At 36.6% G+C, this 24,270-nt stretch overlaps 1 protein-coding gene across 1 annotated transcript in view; it reads left to right on the top strand.

Moving 5' to 3' along the window:
- LOC132109358 (disintegrin and metalloproteinase domain-containing protein 33-like) overlaps positions 1-24,270 on the top strand; it is a 110,755-nt gene that overhangs the window by 31,749 nt on the left and 54,736 nt on the right. The window contains exon 3 of the mRNA XM_059515383.1: positions 5,050-5,126. Within this exon, the coding sequence (XP_059371366.1) occupies positions 5,050-5,126 (77 nt within the window). The remainder of the gene's footprint in view (positions 1-5,049; positions 5,127-24,270) is intronic.

Raw genomic sequence — 24,270 nt, 5'->3', positions numbered from 1 at the left:
ATTTTCTTTAAAGTGTATATATATATATATATATATATATATATATATATATATATATATATATATAATATTCAAATATTTCCGATAAACCTGCCTCATCATGTAAAACCAACATGACATGTCAGTCAGACACTCTCTACCTGTAAAAGCAGACAGTTCTTGGCCAGAATAAACTAAAGAAGATCAGTAGTCAGGGTCAGTAGCCTGAGATTGAGTCCTAAGATAAATATAGAACAGTAACCTCTATCAAAATCCCATATTTGATGGCCAGGGGGCATTGGTTTGAACCATCGGAATGTGTTCCCCCAAATCATTTTAGCTTTGTCTCTTCTTCAACACAGTCACACATGAAGAATGAGTGATGCTGAGTCCTTCAGGGTGGAATGTCATGAGGAGACTGTGGTAAATTTGATCTGGTGCACACAACTCCCTTAATGGTAGTCAGCTTATATTAAAAAAAAAAGAATTCCTCATAGCTGATTGCAAATCTCTCATAGCTGTTCTTACTCCAAAAGCTGATAACTGCGCTATAAAAGGTCTCACATGTGTTGAGCCTGGAAGCTCAATAATTTCTAACCAACATTAGTCAAAATGTGTCCAGTAAGTTCAAAGGAAAATGTATGGACAAAGAAATACAGTTACCAAGAATTTGCTTCCTTACCAAGTGAATATGAAACTAGGACAATTTGTCACATTGAGAAGTGAGTGGATTTAATGTGAAATCACATTTCCTTTGATTCCCTCGGCTGATGTAAACACACATGCATGAGCTTCCTCTCTGGTCCCAGTCTACTATTATGTGCTATCATGGTTTCATCTCTAAAAAAATATGTCATGTTTTTTAAACCTGTCCGAATATTTACCCGAGCAAAGCACAAGTTGTCATTCTGTGAAACAGGCTGTGTGAAAAAGAGAGTGTTAAAGTGCCTCAAATTTGAATGCATCTCTATACCTTCAATGATTTAAACCAACTCACATGCCAGGACATTATTCTCAGCCCCTCCAGCTCTCATTGCTGCATCCAGAATTCATTATTGCAGTGTGGAATTGCCTAACCTGACATGCATTGATACAGATCATTACATCATTTGGAAGAGTAATAGCAAGAATAAGGAGGGTTTGAAAGTCAACACTAAATTTTTTAAAGGGATACAGTGGCTCACAATTAGTTCACCCATTTGACTGACTTGACTTCAATGAAACACAAAAGGAGAAATTTGCTCTTTTCCAAACAATGATAGTGAATGAGAATGGATTCTGGCAAGCTCCAAAAAAAGACTAAAAACAGCCATTAGAGCTTAATAATAGTGATTAATATGAACTATATTCAAAGTCTTCTGAAGCCATATGATATGACTGTGTGACAAACAATCAGAAATTTATTTCAGCACTTAAATTTCTTTCGGTTTTATGTACAGTATTTTCAAGCTTGAGACGTCGTTTTTTGCAGTGTTTTTTTTATTTTTTTTTATTGGTTTTAATCTTCAAAAGCTAAGGCTGAGGGGATGATATATATATATATATATATATATAAATTATTCTTACAGGTTTGGAAGCATATAGATGAACAGCTATTCCTTTAAATTTTTCTTTTATGCTCTATTGTGTATGAAAATGTTCAGCTGATATGCACGCTTTGGCACAAATACAAAGGCTCAGTATGGTGCAGTCTTTCACAACACTACAAGCTTGCAGCCCAGCATGAGCTCTGGGATTGCAGATACCACGTGCCTGAGTGCCCACCTCCCTGGCTTTGTGATGCTCTTTCATTTATCATTCAGATGTAATCATGTCAACAGAGGAACAACTGATTCCCCTCATATAAATATTTAAACTGAGGTGATGAAGTGTCTGGAGAGGTGTCCGAAAGGGTTTGCTTAAACAATTTAAAGGAAAGATATTTTTATTAGAATAAGGTTTTTGTGTGTGTGTGTGTGTGTGTGTGTGTGTGTGCAGAGTGACCTAAACTAAATTGTGTCTGTGTCATAGAGTGAACATAAAACCAACACAAATTAAGCATTTGTCAAGAATGAAATGTTAAACGATAACATTTTTAGGGTATGCAGACATGTTTTGATTGCTAAGTCTGGGGATCTAAATTCCAATGACATTACTTGCGAGACTTCATCCAAAACATTATGACAACTTCTACACTTCTGTACAATAACTTCTAGCAGTCTATCTTTACGTCTTCATCTTTTATCATTCTGTCTCCCCTTTTCTACCATCCATTTCTTCCGTTGTCCTCTGACATCTTCTCTCATCCCTTCACCTGTCTCTTTGACAGCAGCATGAAACTCATTGGGGTTGGTAAGTGATTGCATATTCAGGAAAAGTGACCCCATCCGCAACTCCTCATCTAAACCTTTCCCCATTTAATTTGTGAGATGTGAACTCGTCTCAAACCTACTCATCTTCTCTTGCTTTATTCCATGGAGCTTAACTCCCCCTCAGCCTAGAACATTCTGAAAGATGTCTGTGTGTAGTCCTGTGGTTTCTACTGCATTTCCATTCTCCAAATAGAAAATTTGGCTTTATGTTCCAATAATTTCTCCACAGTTGCATCAGAAACTAGATTTTTACTTGTTATGAAGAATACGTAAGTGGTACTTGCCAAAAGTTTGCAAGGGTCTTATACAGGGTTGCCAAGGCATTTTTTGGGAAAAATGTAGTACAATGTCTCATTTCCAATGATTAGTATGCTTCAGTTCAGTACGGTACACAATTATTTCTGTCTCTATTGTCAGAAGTTAGTAAATGGTACAAAAATAGAGAACCGTACTGTTTTGGGACCCTTCCGTTGGGGTACCTAGTTCAGTAGTTCGGTAGTTAAAGTGTGGAGCTGATTGCTCTTGTGTGCTGGGCTTGTTCACATCATAGTGTGCAAACACAAAAACATATATATAAGTGTATTTTATAATCTTATACTTCCTCACACATACACTCAGATAATGTGGTGCTTTCCTCTTTGCATATAAATGCTGTTGATTGCTACTTTCCAGCATACACCACGCCTATCAGTTAAGGGTACTGCTGGCAGTGGAAATGCAATCCAGATCAGGGTGTACCATCCCAAATCATATCGTACTGTAGCGCTTGGTGGAAATGAGCCATAAGTGGCACCTGCTAAGGTGTTCTGGGTAGTTAGCAGGGTGTTGCTAGGTGGTTGAAAAAAAAGTCATAAGAGTATTGTAGGGGACTGCGAGGGTGTCACTATGCTAGGGCTGCCCCCAACTAAAGATTTTCCTAGTCGACCAGTTGTTCATTAAACTATTAGTCAACTAATTGCCTGTTCATGATAGTAATTTGATGTGTCGTCATCTTTACCGCTCTGCACTTTCAGAAGGCTGTGGGACACAAGGAGGACAGAGACCAACGCTTGTCTAACGATTAGTTGACTATAAGGGGGCAGCCCTACACTATGCAGTGGTTTGTGGTTTCTACATTTTCTGAAGAAAGTATGAGTGGTGACTTGCCCATGTAAAAGTTGCCAGGGTTATGCGGGTTGTTGCTAAGGCATTACTTGCAGTTGCTGAGAGTTTTGCTATGTGGTTGTTACATTTTATAATGAAATATAAGTGGTGACTTCTTTTTTTAATACTCCTGTCTCTGATATATCTCAAGTTCCTCCTTCAGTTTAAGTCAAATTAATTTAGATTTATTGTTTACCAGTTTACCATGTACCAAGTGAAAATTGTATGAATATTTTAAAAAGTAAAAGCACATATCGTTCCATCTGACCACTCAATTTTAGGTATCATATTTGTCTGTAGCACTAATACTGTTTTGAAAAACCTCTAAACTTTTGAATGAGCAATAGCAAGCAGAATAGTTATAATTCACAAACGCTTCCACCTTCAAATTACTTTCTCAGAATGTGCTTGCAGCATGATGTTTTACATTTTGAATCATTCTTTTTCACTGCTGCTCCAGTCATTTCATATGTGGTCCCTATAGGGGTACTGTTTATACAACATTTTCCCAAGCTCTGTAGAATTTCTTACTGACTTTAGTTGCCGCTGGACTATGAGATTTTCCATTTGTATCGCAGGCCTTTTGATGGCTGGAGGGAGGAGTTTGTGTCTACTGATATCTGACTTCTTGGAAAGCATTTACATGGAGGATCAAAGTCCTCAACCTCCTACCCATTTTATCTGCTAGCACAACTAACCACAAGCAGTGCATGCAGAGCAAACACATGCTAGATGCTAGCTCTGGCCCTTTGGCTTCAACACTGTTTCTTCTCCTAATGGCAGGGTTTAAGTGTGAAGCTGACTGGGTGACATGGTTGATTTTTTTGGAGAGAGTTCTTTACTGAGGATTTGACTTCAAATTTTTTTTCTTCAAGTTTTAAAAATCACTTTCAATAACTTGTAGAATTAGAGGGTTTGAAATCAACGTTAGATCAAAATGTACTATATTTATTTCTATATATATATATATATATATATATATATATATATATATATATATATATATATATATTACCCCTCTCTCCCGGGTCCTCGCACTTGCGATGAGTGGGGCTCGAACCCGGGTCTCCGGCATGGGAGGCAATATATTTTGCTTTCTTTAAAGTGTGAGTGTCTGTGGACTTTTAAGAGATGGTTGTGTTGACATTGATTTCTTGGAATTTTGAGGTGCTCGGTTTTATTTTGATTATAAAAAATAAACGTCATTGCTGTCTTCACAAACCAATTGTTTTTTGTTCTTCACTAGCATTACTCTAATGCATCTCTGAACCTACATTCAGTATGACTAAAATACTAATAAATCAGATTATCTAAGACTTTTACTAAAGTCATTTTGTAATTGGTGACTTGTAACTTGTAATGGAGTCAAGTATGGTTTTCAGGTACTCTTTATACATCTGCCTCGTATATGGGTTGTGTTGCTATTTCTTAATGATTATAAAGTAATAATACCAAACAACTCAACAAATTGTGTTATGACACCAGGTTTTTTTTTTTTTTTTTTTTTTTTTTGACAGAAATGACATGGATAGCTCTGGTTTTTAAATTGAACTGAGTTCTATTTTTGTTTCATCAGGACCAGTTCCCAGAGAGAGGGGAGATTCTAGTCTCATCCCAGGACTTGAAATTGGTTCTACACGTTGAACGAAATCAGTAAGTAATCTCTTTAAATCACTAACCCATACATATAATTAAATAAAAATGTATCTGATTACAAGGTCCTGACATATGGACATTTGCAGAGCACCCTCACACGATCTTTAAAATTACTCTTATTCTGTTTCTTTCACACTTCTAACTGACTAACTGCAAGATTTCATAATTCCCATCTAAGCAGTCATGAGTGGACTACTCTAAATAAATAAAAAGCCTTTTTCTTTAAACATTTGAGCATAAGCTTATACTGTACTACTCAAGAGAAACATTCTAAACCTCAGTATACTGTAGACCGATTTTTATTGCAAACTGATTTTTCAAATGTTGAATACATATCCACTAAAATATATTAGCAAAAAAATTGCATCTATATCCAGCTAATAAGGTGGAGATTTGGGAGTGGTGCTGAATTAATTTGCGACTGGTAAAACTGTCCAGGAAGTGGAATAATGACTTGAACCGCAGATATTCTGCAGATAAGAAAAGGGAACACGTTTCTCCATCACCTTCTGATTGTTCTGCCAAATGCGGAGATGAACCAGTGCAATGGAGTCACAGTCTGAGTCTGACTGTACTGAAATCCTTCTGGGGATAGATTGCCTTATCCTTCTCAAAAATTGCAGGACCACATTAATGTTACTTGGCAGTTATGCAGTTAATGTTTATTTTAACCACATATGAACCTTGCATTCCCTTTCAGTCTTGGCCAGTCTGGTTTTTCAAATGTAGGTCAGAAGAAAGGACACAAGCACTGACACACATAAACATTGAGCAGCCTGACTTCCTGAGTATTGTCGAGGTTTGAAGGAACCCTCAAAGCAGGCTGGCAGTCTTTTTTGGAGTTTTTACAAGAAAAAGTACTCTCCAAGCAGGTCGAAGTGAAGAAAATGAGGAGAGTCAGGGCATAGAGGGCTGGCATAGAATCTAGATCACAGCCGCATTGTAATGGCCCAGGAAATGGAGGGTAGCTTGAAGACTTTTTAATGAATACACTCAATCTATAGACTAAGCTTTTCTTGAAATAGATAAAAGAAGGTGCATTACTTGAGTGTATATGCCATTTGTCTAATTGCTTCTTTGCATTGCATCTCTTGCAGTGAAGTGCTTTCAACACAACAAGAAGGAGAGCATACAGAAACGGAAAGGTTATTTTTAGAAGGAAGGGCAGAAGGTGTCTGTTTTGTGTAAAGGGACATTTCAAAAGAAGCAAACCTGTTTTTCTGAGCACCATAGGGCAATTAATTTTTTTTAAATAGAATTTATATATTATAAAGCAGTGGTGGATGAAGTACACTGATCAAGTACTTGAGTAAAAGTAAAGATATCCTTAAAAATATATCACTCCAGTAAAGGTATGAAGTACTTCTTTTTAATTTGATCAAAGTACGAAAGTATTCCATTTTTGTAGTTAAGTATTAGAAGTAAAAAGTACTGATCGCTGAATGGGCATTTCTTTTGTAATTTTACATTTTATAATTTTATAAGTTTTTTAGGAATATAAAGTAAAAAGTCCAGTATTAAACGTTGGAATGTTGTGAAGTCTAATACTTGAAAAATCTACTTAAATACACTAAGTAAAAATACTTTGTTACTGTCGACCACTGCTTTTTTCTATCTGGAAACTGAATTATCATAGCAAGCAGAGATCTGTCTTGTTGAATTATTTTATTGCTGTTTATGGTTCAGTAATCAAGACAACCTCGCACTGACCCTTTTAGTAGGATGCAAAACAACACTAAGCTCAATGACCCGTGTTGTGAATTCTTGCAAAGGTTGACATTATAATCAATGTGTAACGTAAATAGTACAGTGAATCCCCTATTTACATTGTGTGTAGTGTAGTGTAGTGTTAAAGTGCTTGGTCGCATTAGCAATGTTTTGGTGAAATTTCCAGGAAGAAAATGTCAATTGCATTGTCAATTAAGTAGCAATGTATGAAGCACAGCTCACTAGAAGTCACTTTTACTTATTAGGTCTTTCGACACATACATGTTTTACAAAAATAAAAAGGACAGCACTTTTAGAGTTCATCCCACTTTTTGATGTGAGCATAAGTATTGGAACAGTTGAATTTAAGGCAGATGTAAAAGATTGAAAGCTAATATTTAGTTGCAGATCCCTTGCATGAAATCAGAGCCTGCAACCCATTGACATCACCAGACTCTTGGTCTTATGCTTTGAAATGCTTTTTCCCAGCCTTTTTTATTGCAGCCAATTCCAACTGTTGCTTGTTTTGGGGAATTTCCCAAATTTTTTGGGTCTTTAGTCTCCTCTTCAGCTGGTGAAATTAATGTTCAATCGGATTTAAGTCTAGAGATTGATTTGGGCAATCTAAGACTTAATTTATTTGCCCTGATAAAGTACTTGACTGAACTGGCAGGGTGTTGGGTCATTGTCCTGATCCAATATGAAGTGCTTTCTAATGAGTTTGGTGGCATTTTCATGAATATTGGTAGCAAATATGATTTTGTACCCTTCCAAATTCATTCTGCTACTGTCATCATACATTAAGTCATCATTGAAATGAAGATGTCCTGTTCTAGAGACAGCCATGCATGCCCATGCCATGACACCACCTCCACCAAACTTTACAGATGAGGTTGTATGCTTAGGATCATTTGCAGTTCCTTTTTTTCTCCACACTTTTGCTTTCCAATCACTTAGATAAAGGTTAATCTTTGTCTCATCGGTCCATCAACTTAGTTCCAATACTTAGGCCGGTGACACACTGACTGTGTTACGTGAGCGGGATAATAGTACTGTCAGTACTGTCAGATAAATAGTCAGTGTACTGTCTGAGTAAATGAATTACTCTGGGATATTGGTTTGTTTTAACTCAGAGGGAGTGTCAGCCACATTAAAAAAGTTAACAGCTTAAGTCATTTGTGGATTAATGCGTATTGGAGATGCGAACCGTTTAAAATGATTCAGTTCGATTTGGTGAACTGGTTCAAAAAGATCTGGTTACATCGAATGATTCGTTCGCGAACCGGATATCACAAACTGCTGTTTTGAACTCTCTCACAACAGACACGGAAGAGAAAACAATGATGAATAAAGTCATAGTTTTTGCTATTTTCGATGATTCAAAAAATTCTAACTGACCCTCTGATGTCACATGGACTACTTTGATGATGTTTTTCTTACCTTTCTGGACATGGACAGTATACCGTTTCAGTGGAGGGACTGAGAGCTCTCGGACTAAATCTAAAATATCTAAAACTGTGTTCTAAAGAGAAACTCTTTCACAGGTCTCACGGGTTTGGAACGACATGAGGGTGAGTTATTAATAACATAATTATGATTTTTCGATGAACTAACCCTCTAAAGCTCACCAGTCTTACAGCTGTGTTGCATTACATATGATCCATAATGTGACCATAAAAAACTCTAGAAAACCTCCAGGCATATTTGTTCCTTATATGGCATATTTGAAATGGCTCTTGTGTATTGCATAGAGCAAACTCCTATTTTCCATCTTTTGACTCCATAAAAATAACAAACAAAGAGCCTCTCATTTTGCAAATGACAATAAGAAATAGGTAAAATTTTGCATTGTTTACCCATCACAATTTCGGACAAGTGCAAGGCTTTGCCATTTTATTTATAGGCAAGCTATTTGTGATGTAAATGAGCATGTTTGTGTGTGGCTAAGCTGGTATTTAACCGAAAAGCTGAGAGTTTAAAGAGAGTGAATGAGCAGATACACGCGGATGACAGGCATGCTTTAGTGTTTATAACCTGGAGTAATGTGTTTTAATCTCTTCTGGGGAGGATCTTACCACATATTTTAATTAAATTTAAAACAGAATAATGCACAGAAATGTCCTTTGAGGTTTGTTATTTTAAAGGCCGTGTTGCAGGGTTAATTTTTCAACAAATTTGTGCAATATGCTTGTTGGTAATAAGCATTTAAACTGTTATCCATTGTATTTTATGTTGTTGGGTATCAGAAAACGGAATATAATACCAAAAAGTAGGTACTATCCTACCGCAGCCTCCTTTCCTCCACAATGCATTGCATTACGTCACGTTGGGGAGAGAATTTACCAAAGCCTGCCTTGAGAGCATTGAGAGTGACTAGAGAGACGAGTAGTAGACGAGAGTATTCAGATTATAGATAAATAGATAAATACATATATATATATATATATATATATATATATATATATATAGATAGATAGATAGATAGATAGATAGATAGATAGACTAGATATATAGATAGAAAGACAGACTAGATATATAGATAGATAGATAGATAGACAGACAGATATCGACCAACAGCGACCAAAACGCACTACCATGGGACAGCACCGGTCACACAAGCACCTGCAAAACACAGCGACAGACACGCGGCTACATTTGCAACCGATAAAACCAATTTTCACCGGAGGAAGAGATAAAAGCTTAGCAGTGGTGGACAGTAACGGAGTTGCTTTACTTACTTCGATACATTTTTCAAGTATCTGTACTTTAGTGGAGCAGTTTTATTTTGAGTAACTTTTACTTTTACTTCACTACATTCCAAAGCATAAAATTGTACTTTTAACTTCACTACATTTCATAAAACATATTGTTACTCCCTATAATATATCACGTGTTCCGACACGCAGAAGCGGTGTCTGATTCATCATGAACGAACTGAGTTTTAAAAAAAAAAACTTTTAAATCGGATCACAAATCGCACCGAACGATTCGTTTACGAATGACAATAATCCGATTGCAGCCTACTTTCTATGGATTGCAATTTGTTCTGGAGTCGACCACTCACTGATTCAAATTAACCGTTTAGTACGAGTCTCCAGAAGTAAGAACCGGGAGATCTTGTGAGCGAGCGTGTGTCTGATGTTGCTAAAAGTAAGTTATTAATGTTGAAATTTTGGATTAATTATTGTAACTGAAAATCATATTTAGGTCAAAATTGTCAGTTGTTTGGGAACTAAATCTATTGTAAAGAGTGATCTATTTAAGCCCACTGAAATGCTCGAGTGCAGACGATGCAGACACATCAATTTTTGGTAAAAAAAAAAACAAAAAAACATTAAAATAACACATTAAATACAATAACTCATGCACGTTCAAATTCGTCATTTGGCCAGGGGTGTTTTTAAACCACAGACAAGGTTTGAGAAGGAAAAAATCATTATGAAAATATAATTATATTTTCCTTAAAATGTTCAACTTCAGGCCTTATTATCATGTCATATATAACTGTGATGTTCTGTAAAACAACAAACTTTAAAATACTTTGTTCTTACTGGTGAAAATCAGATGGTCATCTCTGTTTTCTCTTAGGTACATCACAGTGTAAGACACAATGACAAAGGTTAGTGAAGTGAAAGTGACATTCAGCCAAGTATGGTGACCCATACTCAGAATTTGTGCTCTGCATTTAACCCATCCGAAGCGCACACACACAGAGCAGTGAACACACACACACACACACTGTGAGCACACACCCGGAGCAGTGGGTAGCCATTTATGCTGCAGCGCCCAGGGAGCAGTTGGGGGTTCGATACCTTGCTCAAGGGCACCTAAGTCGTGGTATTGAAGGTGGAGAGAGAACTGTACATGCACTCCCCCCACCCACAATTCCTGTCGGCCCGGGACTCAAACTCACAACCTTTCGATTGGGAGTCCGACTCTCTAACCATTAGGCCACGACTTTCCACACTTATCGGTACTTATCTGAACTAACGTCATGATCACTGCCATAGAAAACATAGATATTTCGCTCAGTGCTATTCAATGAAATATGTGTGTCGTTATTGTGCACTGCTGCTCGTAGACTAGCTCCAGTGCTCATTGCTGCATTGCTAAATGATAGCAACTCACCAGGACACTTCACCAACTCTCCACTCATTCTCCTCGGACCATGCATTAATTGGCTTTGACGGCCATCAGTTCTTGGCAATTCCTCATTTGCCCTCTCACGTCTGGCTGGTTCGAAATTACATGGCTGCGGGCCATCATACATGTTGGCTCTTGCCACCTCTTCCTCATCCCAGTCAGTCGCTATAGTTCTGATGCTGAGTTGCAGGCAGGTTTTTGAGCTCGTAATCACTATTTCATACCACAACTAACAACTTTGTACCGTTTCAGGCAAGTTACGCCAAACTTTCTGAGCGCAAGGAATTGTAGCTAGATTAATTTATTTTATTGCAACGTTACATTGACCTAAAATCGTTTTTTCAATGTGTACGACTTGCTTAAACACTGCATCCGTAGGCAGTATTATTCGTAGGGGGTGTCATTGTTGTTTCGTGTGCTGTGTGACCTCGGAACCTCGGAGTACATCGATCTAGTACGAGTTCACGGGTGAGAAGTGACAGGTTTGACTGCCCTTCCAGTGCGCTTTCACAGGTTTAAGGTTGGAAAAACACGGGTTACGGGTTACCTGGAACGCGGCATCATACTAGGCTAAGGCTACCTAAGGCTGACGTCATCACCGATACCAAAAACATAAAAAACTGGTCTTTAAGACCATTTTTGAGACATTGTAAAAATGATATACATATCTTGAGTGAGTTATGTACCCATTAATCGAAAGTGTTGGTTAACCTGCAACATGGCCTTTAAGGTACAGCACTGATTATGCCCGTTTACTCATTATGGTATTGTGGGGTGATCTGTGGGTCTCTTTTGAGGTCAAGTGGTTTATTAAAAAAGTTGCTTTTACGTCATCCAAAGAGCAGTTTAGAGAGAGACTGGAGGAGGGCATGGTGTATCAGAGGTGAAAGAGATTAATTGAGTTATAAAATAAGAGAGAGAAACTGGAAGGAAATAATTGGAGAGAATGTGAGCGGGAATGTATTTGAGAAGTATAAACTAATGATGTGAAGGAGAAAGGATAAAGAAGCATGGAGGACGAGAGGGGTTTAGGTCATGGAGAGTGGTGATAAGGAGACAGAGGATAGAGAGCTGAAAAGAACATGAAAAGGGAGATGAAGAGTGCAAACAGGTGGTTGTGCTTCAGATCCCAAGAGCTGAACCTCATATCCCATCAGAGCTAAAATGATTGACCTACATATATTTTAATGTATTCATCCCAGAGGATATGATATTTTATATATATATATATATATATATATATATATATATATAAATATCATATATATATAAATACATACATATATATATAAATCAAGTTTTAACAATGTTTACATGTCTGTCTGGTGTTTTTGATATGCTTAAAGCCGAACCATGTGCAAATTCATCAGTCAACACCTAGCAACACAGACAGCCTTGCTCAATGGTAGTGACAGCAGCACCAATCCACCTGTCACTCAAGTGGCCACGCCCTTAATTATGCAGAATTTTAAAAAGATGAGTTATAAAAAAAATTCACCCCGCAACAGTTGTCATGAAGAGTAAAATTAGCTATATAGAACAAACACACGTTTTGTACAAGGCTCTAAACTTACTTTTCTGCTGTAAAATTGGGCATTGTAATAAGAGGGGGGGGGGGGGGGGTCTACGGGGTGGACTTCCTTTTGGAGCCAGTCTCAATTACAGTTTAAATCACTTTCATGTTTGTTTCAAGAGAGACACCGGAAGGTTGTCGCTTGGTTCAGTCTGTGCCATTGTTTTCACAGCCTCACATCATAAGTGTTACAGTTTTAAGATGGTTTAACATCATAAAACAGCTAAACTATTAAAATGTATATTTTTAAATATTAAAATAAAAATAATATAGTAGATCCAGAAGAAAATATCAGTGCTTTTACTGCATCAGAAGCATTGTCATTGACACATAATGCTACACTTTTCAGTGTAAAAGTGTAGATCACAATCCAATAAAGAAAATCTCTCAAAGTTTAGTATGCAATAAGCAATTTATTTTTTATTTAAATTTGCTTCATTTTTTTTTTTATCAAAGTTTAATTTATTTATCTTCCATGTCTGTAATTTGTGCTGAACTAATCGTTGAAGTTTAATAATTGGCAATAACTTTACAACAAACAGTATAGTGAAGATATGAGAATATGAATAAAGTGCAGAACTTTAATAAGCAATGGACATTTATTGTCTTCTTGTTTCATACACTCATCATTTGAATGGATAATAATTAAAAACATTAAAAGGTTAATAGTGATACTTAAAGTTTTTTGTAGAGCGAGATAATTTATTATTATTATTATTATTATTATTATTTTTAATTGTATATTTAGTATTTCTTAATTATTTTGTTTTAATTGTTTAGGTGTGCTATTATAATCAACGATCCAAATAGATTTTTGGTGAAGAACTGGCACTAAGGGTTAGTTTTTAACCTTCAGCAAGTTTGCTACAAACTTCTAAAATGTAAAAACTTAAATCCAGTCTTTCACCAGATAAGCTATACTTTGACAGAAGGATATCACAGCTTCTGCTTGCATAGGTGCTAACCAGAATTGCATTGAGCAGCTGACTTATTAGAAAAGCAACTTCTCGCATTTAGACAGAGCGAAATTGCGCATGGTGTTATTATGCATTTATGAATGCCATCTGCAGCCACGAGGATGGTTGCATGTTTTCTAACACAACTCTGATTCACCCTGATGCATTTCTCAGACTCTCAGTTCCATCTGCAGAAGGCTTGTTTTGTTCTCTTCCTGACAAGCAGCCAGTGTTTGTGTAAGCTGCTCTCTTATGCATCTTCAAGATTAAGTAAGCCTTCCCTCTTCAGTCTGCTCGGAAAATATCAGTGAGAGTGATGATTGTATATTTGCATTTAGTTTAGAGGTGACTGCTCATAATGCTAACTGATTACAGTGGAAATATTGCAGTTATTGCTGTTTAATGTGACTGTGACATGTAGCAGGAACAAGCTGGAGGAAATAGCAGTTTGATATTGAGAGCGACTCAAATGTTAAAATGGAATGAGATGGAGGGATGTCAACCCTATAACAGCTTCGTCGCATTAAAGATTTTTCCTGCCAATATTTAATCCAATGATAAAGTGTCAGGGTGTAGTGATTTAAAACTCATGGAGATCTTGAACTTTCCAGTCAAATTAGTGCTTGTTGTTTTTCTTTTTTTGAAGCAGCAGCAAGTGTAAATAGTGATATAGGCTATTTACACTAAGTGCAAATAGCATTAGATGCTATTTACACTAGGGGAAAATAGCACATTTTCTTAGCCATAAGTGCTGTTTACACTAAGTGCAAATAGCGATAGAGGCTATTTACACTAAGTGCAAATAGCAATGAATTCTGAAAGTGTGAAAGTGAAAATAGCCATATTTTTTGCAACATGCTATTTACATTTACTTTTAAATGCAGATATCGATAGATTATATTTACACTGAAATGTTAAAATATTTATAGGCCTACTACTTATTTCAAATAGTGGCAGTTATCTACACCTCAGTATTATAGTATATTATAAAACAGTATGCAGTAATAATATACTGATTGTAAATTAAAATTAGTGTAAAAAAACACTTTCCCCACCAGCATTTTTGAAAAAAGCTGCCAGCCACCACCACCGATTTTGATAATTTTCACTCAAATTTGATGGCTTCTAGTATATTTTGATGTATGAATATTTGAATATGCTATACATCAAAATAAAGATCAGAGCCTCTCCTTAAAAAAAATCTGTTTTATTCTAGCATTATTTTTTATCAACACTTGAATATAGGTTCCATAAAATTGTATAGTTTTGAGCAAACAGGTGCGAGTTACGTCTCACACAAATCACATTCACTACTAGGGATGGGACGGTATGAAAATTTAATATCTTGATTATAGTGACTAAAATTATCACGATTATCAATATTATCATGGTTTTGTTGAAACGAGATGAAAGTGTTCAAAAATAGTTGATGCTCACACTGAAAACATTTCAGCAAGTTTTATATTTAATAATCAACAAACAACTAATAAAACAAGCAACTCTATGCACTTAATTTAAAGAAAGATTAAATTCTGTGGCATTTCCTTCCTTACAATGAAAAGTGTAGAAGCATAGAAAAGCATAGAAAAGTCACTGACTTTCGCCATTCCTTCTCGAAAAAAAAAAAAAAAAAACATTGTGCGCTGCGCTTGCGTCAGACTGTTGCTGGCTGGACATGATTTAATAGTGAGTTATTAAAACCGCGATAATCAAACACGGTTTTAATGATAATTCATTTTTAAACGATATTACTAACCTTCAGCACATTTTATCACGGTTATCAATAAAACCGGTTATCGTCCCATCCCTATTCACTACTAATCACATTTTTATCAAAAACTACATCTGGATAATATTCAGTGTGATTATCAAAGCAAAAACCCTGTAAATCACTTCCATCAACACCTCCAAAGCTTGCACAGGCACATACCACTTTCTGTATCAACATTTTATTCCGTAACATTGTGCAGTTGGAATTTATATGCTGTCTATTGCTGATGATCACATTATTTTTAATATGCATCGCTCGTTTCTACATCCTGTTCATGTGTGGGTTTTTTTCGGGAGGTTTTATACTCGTTCAGAAGATGTGTAATAGCGCCCCGAGTGTTCAACAGAGTAAACACAAAAAGCTGTAAAAATATGTCAGTGGTGGGGAAAGAGTTAAATGGAAAAAAGAAAAAAAAATGTATTTAAATTTTAGTTGAAGTTTAGTGATTTTATGCACTTTATTATTTTATTTTGTTTTTGTTTGTATTAATATTTCTATTTTGCTTAATGTTTTTACATTTAGCAATTTAAGTGTTTCTTCTTAAACTCTTATTTTAGTTAGTTGCAAATATAACATTTTACATTTTTATTTAAGATTTTCACATTTATGTTATTCATATATAATTTATATTTTGTTAAATTTCAGTTGTATTTCAATTACAAAAACTATTAACTACTTTTAGTTGCTGCTGTATTGGTGGAAAACAAAGCTAGCTGTCTTGCTAGCTTTATGTAAGAAAAAGACCAGGGGTGCGTTCTCCGATAACGTTGTCTCTTAGCGCGCTACGAATACTCAAAAGGTAAACCTTAACTACAGGTATACCTTTGCTACGTGTGTTCTCCGAACTATACCTTTGGATGTTGCTTAAGGTAAACCTTCTTAAGTTCGACCTTAGCAGTTGCTGTCCATGGTGGAGGTGCTGAATAGGTTGATATCGACGCCTCGATGATCGATTGTGCGCTCTTTCCTTCACAGTGGTATAGGTAAAGTATTGAGAAAACAATATTCTTTATAAAGAAGCATTTTAGAAATAGTACAAACTGCATTTATCGGGGCTTATTGAAATAAGTACATGCAGAAATAAATACGAGTATGTGTTTATAATTTAGCAAGTGTACAATCCCAAACCCTCACGGCCATAAGTGTGTTAATGTTCTCCACAACGTATGCTGATTATCCACCAGCCGTATCACATTATTGGCGTAAATCGCTCATTTGTGTAATTGGATGATTTCCTCAATAAAAGCGCAAGCATGAGAGACATACCGACATTCACTATGTGGGGGAAAAAAGTCCGCAAAAAGAGATCGCCCAGCCACACTGAGGTCTTACTCAGCCCATATCCATCCCCAACAACCTCCAGAAAACTCCACCACGGCATAAAAACGAAGAGCCACCAGCAGCTGAATTTCGGGGCTGAGGGGGTAGCTCCATCGAGCTCCGTGCTGCTTCTCTTATAAAGTAGTTGACATACACTAACTGGCTCCGCGGACGCCGCCGTCTTTGATTTAAAACAAGTACTCGCTGTCTCGCTGCCATAGCTATAAAGTTTGTGTAAACTCATCTTTCTTTATATAGACTCCTAAGCCTTTTCTGTCAAATGGTTCGCCAGCTGATGTGCCTTAGGATAGTAATTAAAAAAGCTAACAACCATTAGTGTATGGAAACTTTATTAATGAAAACACTTCCATACACTGGGTGTAGGCTATAACAACTTAAGTATTTTATGTGTATAATTTTAAAGTAAAGTAAAAATGTAATTTTAATACTAAATCAGATTTTATATTAAATGTTCATATAAAATTTTCTATGTGTAATTAAACTGCGATGTAAAAAATCTTTTTGCGTAGTGGTGGCCACTAGCGGTATGAACCGTCAGCAGCGATAAGGTATAGCTAAGAGCGCTCCAGACCAACCTTACGAACGTATGACTTGCAGAAGGTATACTTAACTAAGAAGGTTTTGGAAACCACGTATTAACGATAAGGTACTTCTTAAGGTACAACTTAAGAACAACGTAGCGTTAAGGTAGTTTCGGAGAACGCACCCCTGATTAACTAATGACATTTTTTTTTGCTAGGGTGAACTGTCTCTTTAAATATGTACAATGGGCCTGTGCATTGGATAAGCATTTACATTTGCATTTACATGTGTGTATGAGTGTGTCTTTAAACCTAAATACCATCAGTGTGACTGCTACTGAAGCTCCACTTTCTGAAACGTGGTTCATTTTTGGCAAATATTTGTGAGAAGTGTAAGCAGTGCAATGTTGAAGTGCAGTCCTTATAGGGGAACACCGAGTATGTTTGTATTAGCAAGAAGCCAACAGGCATAGGCCTACAGTTGAGTTTCTGTCGTAGCCACGTCTTGAGTCACTTAAAAAATGTACATAATGGAGGATATATTCTTTCTTTCTCTTCCCTCACTCTGTTTTTCTCTATGTGTCTCGGCCTTCTCTCTCTGTCGCTTACACATTCTCAGATGATCTTTTTTTACCTCGTCTCTATGCCCATCCCCCCATTTCCTTTGTTTTCCCTCTCCCGTTCTCTCTCTCTCAGTCTAGTGTAGAGTACTGCTGGTTTGAATGAGGTGATTGGTAACAGATGGCGCCGCTTTAAAAGGGCAAGGGAATTTGTGCCCTCAGTAGGTTACTGGGCCACAGCTTTCTGGCTCATATCTGGCTCTCAATCTCAATAAAAAGCTGACCTTCAAATGAGAGTAATGCTTTAACGTGAGGATCAATTATAAGGAATATCACAGGCTAGGTAACAGTTTGCATGTTGGGAATATGTGTAAATTTACTATAGAACACAGACTGTAAAACACTGTACATTTTTGATAATGTTGGTTGAGGAAAAAATAAAAATACAGCTGTAAGTTCATGTCAGCTCAGGCCCATTAAATAATACTAACAGATACAACTTTTTTTTTCTTTTTGTAAATGTTACATAAAAATTTATGTACACTACAACATTTGCCCCAAATTACAGTCTGGATGAGTTGATGCTAGTTGCTGAAAGTCAGAGTCAGCCTACAGATTGACAGATTTCACAAAATATCTTGTAATGCATGGTGGGCACAAAGTTCGATATTTTAGCTTCAGACTTTGATTGCATCTAATGTTTGATATCCTCTGACTAGATGCAATCACAGTTGAATATTTTGAGGTGATTTTAGAACAAAACATTGTTTTTATTTTTCATGTGTCTCCTGTTTACCTTACTGTAAAGTGTTAGTCATTTCTAATGGGTACATGATTTTGTACTTCAAAGGAAATGCACTAGTATTACTTTGTTATATCCATGGATATATAAATATATAAATAAAACACTTTTATACACATGCATTCAAGTCAGAGGGAGGCAAATTAAGTGGCTTAACTGACAACTCCATCCATTATAATTAGTACAAAAGTCTAGTTTTGAAACATGCTGCTTACTTCCAGTATAGACAATATGCCAGAGGTGGCTCTCTGTTGTCATGACAATCAGCGGGTCTCTTGTTTTCTGTCTGCACTATATGTTTATTTTTAATTATTCTAATTTATAAGAAGTGATTTGGACCACAGTCCACTAATCTTTGGCCCCAGCTCTAGACTGTTCACTACCTGATTGCCTTCACATTGTTTTTAAAGTCTCATTCCCCTCAGATGAACAATAAAACACACAGCAGTCATCTCTCCTGTGTTGAGACCACAGATGTTCTTACTGCCGCACTTTCAGTCCAGCATTTTCAAAACTGTGAAAACACCTTCAGTTTTTCAGACAGGACGAAAAACAAAAGGGGTTGCAGACTGCAGAATACATACAGGTGAAATCTGGTATGTTTCTCTTGACCTTGAGCGCAATTATGAAAAGCTCTTTGAGTGTTTTAAAATATTAAACAGAAGCTTGCCACAGTTTTTCTTACTGTAAAAAGGTAGACAGTCTATACTTGCTTTGAAAGTAAAATAAGCTCATTGATAACTGCTTTGTCAGTTTTCACAATCTGAGTGACCTTGAAAACTGCTAAATGTGCTGAAACTAAACCAGATTTTTTAATCTTTGTTATGGCACCATTTATGCATTATGCACAGAGTGTTTCTCTGTGGTTCCAATGATGGTCTAACAGTGGGGTAAGGTTTTGTTTTGGTTTTCTTGTTGATTTTGTGGCTATTAGGGTGTTCTGGGATGTTAGGCGTTGTCAGGTGGTTTATAGGGTGTTCTAGTCAAACCAGCCCACCCTCGTTCTTTATTATATTCTGTTTTGTAGATATGACTCAAATCCCACCTTCAGTGTAAATGTATGGCTTTTTTCCCTCCTTGTGAAAATTTGTCAGTTTGATACTAACAGTAGTAAACACCCCTATTCAACATGTCAATGTCTGTAGGACAAATTGTAAGGGATGAGTTATGTTTTATCACTTTCAACTAGGGATTTGTTGCACACTAAATACTCTATATTTAATTGAATAGTAATGCTGCTTGAAAATTTTACACTTCACTGACTATGTCATACTTTAAACTGCATAAATGGTAGTCGGTTACACATCCTGGGTTGTGGTAGATCTTTAGTGGCATATAAGGTTTCAATTTCTTCTAACCAAGTTTCACACCTACTCACATTCATCAAGCAAACATCCTGCACAATTATGTTACTACACAACAGAACCAAGCAAAAACATAAATAAGGCGTGATTTGAAAAATTCAGGAAATGTGAAAATAACTGATTATAGATCTGTCTGTCTCTCTCTCTCTCTCTCTCTCTCTCTCTCACTCACTCACTCACTCTCTCATCCTCTCATCCTATCTCTCTCTCTCTCTCTCTCTCTCTCTCTCTCTCTCTCACTCTCTCTCTTTTTGTTATGGCCACCCTGAAGCGAAGTGGATTGACTCAGAGTTTATTACACGGCTACTTGCCACTTGAGTAAATAATTAGACATGAAATATTGATTTGGGTTGAAATATTTTATTAGCTCTTTAAACACAAAGATTCCACAAAGAAAAGCAGTTTCTAACAAATAACGACATAAAATGTTATTCAAGAACAAAGTGGTTTGAAATCTTACCTGTTTATTACCTTAAATTTTTTAAATATAACTGCAGGCCTACTGTTTATACTGAAGTGCTAGTCCAAGATGTGTCGAATAACACATCTTGGAATGTTGCAAATGACCTGTCAGAATCAAGTTTTCCAGAGAGCTGTGTAATGATTTTTTTAATAATTTATATTATTACTATTATTGGATACACTTATTAACTAAAAATAAACTAAACCAACTTCTGTTTATCTATGCCATAAACCAATGTGCAATGCTTGTGTGAACAGATAAAGAAATGAATGGTGAATTTGTACGTTAAGTGATGTGTTTTGGAAAGACGTGTGGTCATAAGGTGGCTTTTTCTTATGAGATGGCTCTTTTTTTCAAGTAAGCCTTTCAATTAAGAGCTATAAGTATTTTTTCTTCTTCTGCTGATTGCTGAATTGCACTTGTTTTTCTTCTTCTAAAAAAAAACAAAACACTCATACACACACTGAGACAAGTCCAATTCTTTTTGTTCCTCAAACCCAGCTATGCATAAAACAAGCACATTAATCTAAGATGAAGTCCACTGGACAGTTAACCCACAGAAGTGTGATGAGGCACACTTATTTCCACCTCAGTGTCTCCTCCACTGCAAATCCTCACCATTGTTTCTTTAGAAGCTGTAATGTGTGGTTCTTCTGATGTCCAGCAGAAGAATTGGGCCAGCACAGCTTCCTTTGATTTATTTTTTTCTTTTGTCCGTCTCTTATTATCTGGGATTGAGCAATCAACATAAACATTATTATCATTAAAGGCAGTTAAAGGACAACAGAATACACACTAGAAAACTGACACTCATCACACTTTGATGTTTTAAATCTGACAAAAAAGCCTTAGATTGTAGTGAAAAGCAACAATGCTCTTTTATAGCCTTATATTTACTCTTGAAACAATATAGCCCATTGTTTTGTCTGTTTTCAACCTGCTAATGAAAAATTTCACCGCAGAATCAACCATCCTGCATCCTAATGTGACCAACTGTAGTAGTTATTGTTTCTGAATGATTAAGTTGAGTAAACAATTTATTGATTTAGTAAATACAATTTCATATGCTCCACCTCCGGAGGGACAACCTTCGAAATGAGACACTGCCATATATAGACCAGGGGTATTCAGTTACAAGGGGCCAGCCCCTGTATTTTCAAAAAAACTTCATTGTGTAAAGGCACCACATTATTAATTAGTCACAAAAATGTAATTGAAGGGTCTAAGTCAACCCTGAGTGATTGTGGTGTGTGCATCTCTGCTGTTTGGATGCACTGCTAACTTAAAGTGTAGAAATGGTAATGGTGCAACTGTTGTCTCAGTCCATTGTCCGCTAATTGCTGACCCCTGATATACACAGTCTGTGATTTTGAACAAATCAGTTGAGTGAATGATTCAATGATTTACACATAAAGACAAGCTAAATTCAGAACTGCATACTACTCTTACTATATTTACCATATATTAAATAGTAAGAATAATAAACAAGCACATGGTTATGAATTTAGCAACAATCACTTTTAGTTAATTCCTCATTGAATCAGTGTTTTGAATTAATTAGCTGTTAATTAGAGTGACTGATTTAGTGATTCACTCATGCAAACACTTGTTTGTTTTGTACTTTAATGAATCAGCATTTTATGAACACTTCAGCTCAGTGAATGATTCAGTGACTCAATTATATAGACAGTCACTTGTTTCGTGCTGCTGGACTTTTGGAACACCACTCAAATACAAGTCCCTCCCCAATCTAACACTATTGGTGAAGCCAGAAGTAGATACAGTGTTTACTCTCTAATTGAAGTCAACCGACTTCAAGCTTATGTTGTTGTCCCTGCGTGTTAAGTTAGTATAGGAGAAAGATGCACAAAAAATGATGCACTTTATCTTTAAAAGGAATTGCATAATCTTAGTGACGGTTGATTCCTTAACAGTCTCACATTTTCTCAGCCAGCTATTCATTCAGTCAGATAACTCTTAGAGGATGTTACATCAGTGGGAGCAAAAGGATGGATGTGCTACATTAGTTGAAGGAAGCAGATGGATGTGCACTTGCTTACATTTGGCAGCCAACCTTTGGACAATATAATGTAGAAGCTGGGACTCAGATTGCATGTGCAGCACATCAATATGCAGGAAATGCTCTGGGGTGCGTTCTCCGAAACTACCTTAACGCTACGTCGTTCTTAAGTTGTACCTTAAGAAGTACCTTATCGTTAATACGTGGTTTCCGAAACCTTCTTAGTTAAGTATACCTTCTGTAAGTCATGCGTTCGTAAGGTTGGTCTGGAGCGCTCTTAGCTATACCTTATCGCTGCTGACGGTTCATACCGCTAGTGGCCACCACTACACAAAAAGATTTTTTACATCGCAGTTTAATTACACATAGAAAATTTTATATGAACATTTAATATAAAATCTGATTTAGTAATAAAATTACATTTTTACTTTACTTTAAAATTATACACATAAAATACTTAAGTTGTTATAGCCTACACCCAGTGTATGGAAGTGTTTTCATTAATAAAGTTTCCATACACTAATGGTTGTTAGCTTTTTTAATTACTATCCTAAGGCACATCAGCTGGCGAACCATTTGACAGAAAAGGCTTAGGAGTCTATATAAAGAAAGATTAGTTTACACAAACTTTATAGCTATGGCAGCGAGACAGCGAGTACTTGTTTTAAATCAAAGACGGCGGCGTCCGCGGAGCCAGTTAGTGTATGTCAACTACTTTATAAGAGAGAACATTTTAGTCCACTGACTACCATGTCAGAAGAGACCATTGTAAAACATTTTGCCTGCCACGGGAGCAAATTCTGCAGCTCTTGCATCTTGTTGGCCCAGATTTGTCAAGACAAACTCTACGGAGCTACCCCCTCAGCCCCGAAATTCAGCTGCTGGCGGCTCTTCGTTTTTATGCCGTGGTGGAGTTTTCTGGAGGTTGTTGGGGATGGATATGGGCTGAGTAAGACCTCAGTGTGGCTGGGCGATCTCTTTTTGCGGACTTTTTTCCCCGACATAGTGAATGTCGGTATGTCTCTCATGTTTGCGCTTTTATTGAGGAAATCATCCAATTACACAAATGAGCGATTTACGCCAATAATGTGATACGGCTGGTGGATAATCAGCATACGTTGTGGAGAACATTAACACACTTATGGCCGTGAGGGTTTGGGATTGTACACTTGCTAAATTATAAACACATACTCGTATTTATTTCTGCATGTACTTATTTCAATAAGCCCCAATAAATGCAGTTTGTACTATTTCTAAAACGCTTCTTTATAAAGAACATTGTTTTCTCAATACTTTACCTTTACCGCTGTGAAGGAAAGAGCGCACAATCGATCATCGAGGCGTTGATATCAACTTTTTCAGCACCTCCACCATGGACAGCAACTGCTAAGGTCGAACTTAAGAAGGTTTACCTTAAGCAACATCCTAAGGTATAGTTCGGAGAACACACGTAGCAAAGGTATACCTGTAGTTAAGGTGTACCTTTTGAGTATTCGTAGCGCGCTAAGAGACAACGTTATCGGAGAACGCACCCCTGGTGAATTTAACATACACTTTTGCACTTTATTGATTTTGAGTGTGTCATTTATAGCAGACGTATGCATTGTTTGATTAAAGACTCTTTTTTTTCTGTCTTTAGTGTAAATAGAGACAATTGTTTTTTTAATTGTTTTTTCAGTGCTTGAAACTCCAGAATCTAGCCTGTGCACCTCTTAATGTTCCTGCTTAATCTTTTGCCTACCGGGGCTCCACCTCAGAAATGAATCGCCATTCAACTCTCGCTTGATTGAACTGCACAGGGGTGCGTTCTCCGATAACGTTGTCTCTTAGCGCGCTACGAATACTCAAAAGGTAAACCTTAACTACAGGTATACCTTTGCTACGTGTGTTCTCCGAACTATACCTTAGGATGTAGCTTAA

This window comes from Carassius carassius, chromosome 2 (genome assembly GCF_963082965.1).
Source record: "Carassius carassius chromosome 2, fCarCar2.1, whole genome shotgun sequence".
NCBI lineage: Eukaryota > Metazoa > Chordata > Actinopteri > Cypriniformes > Cyprinidae > Carassius > Carassius carassius.
Note: the sequence above shows the minus strand (reverse complement) of the source record. Positions and strands in the feature narration are given on the sequence as shown.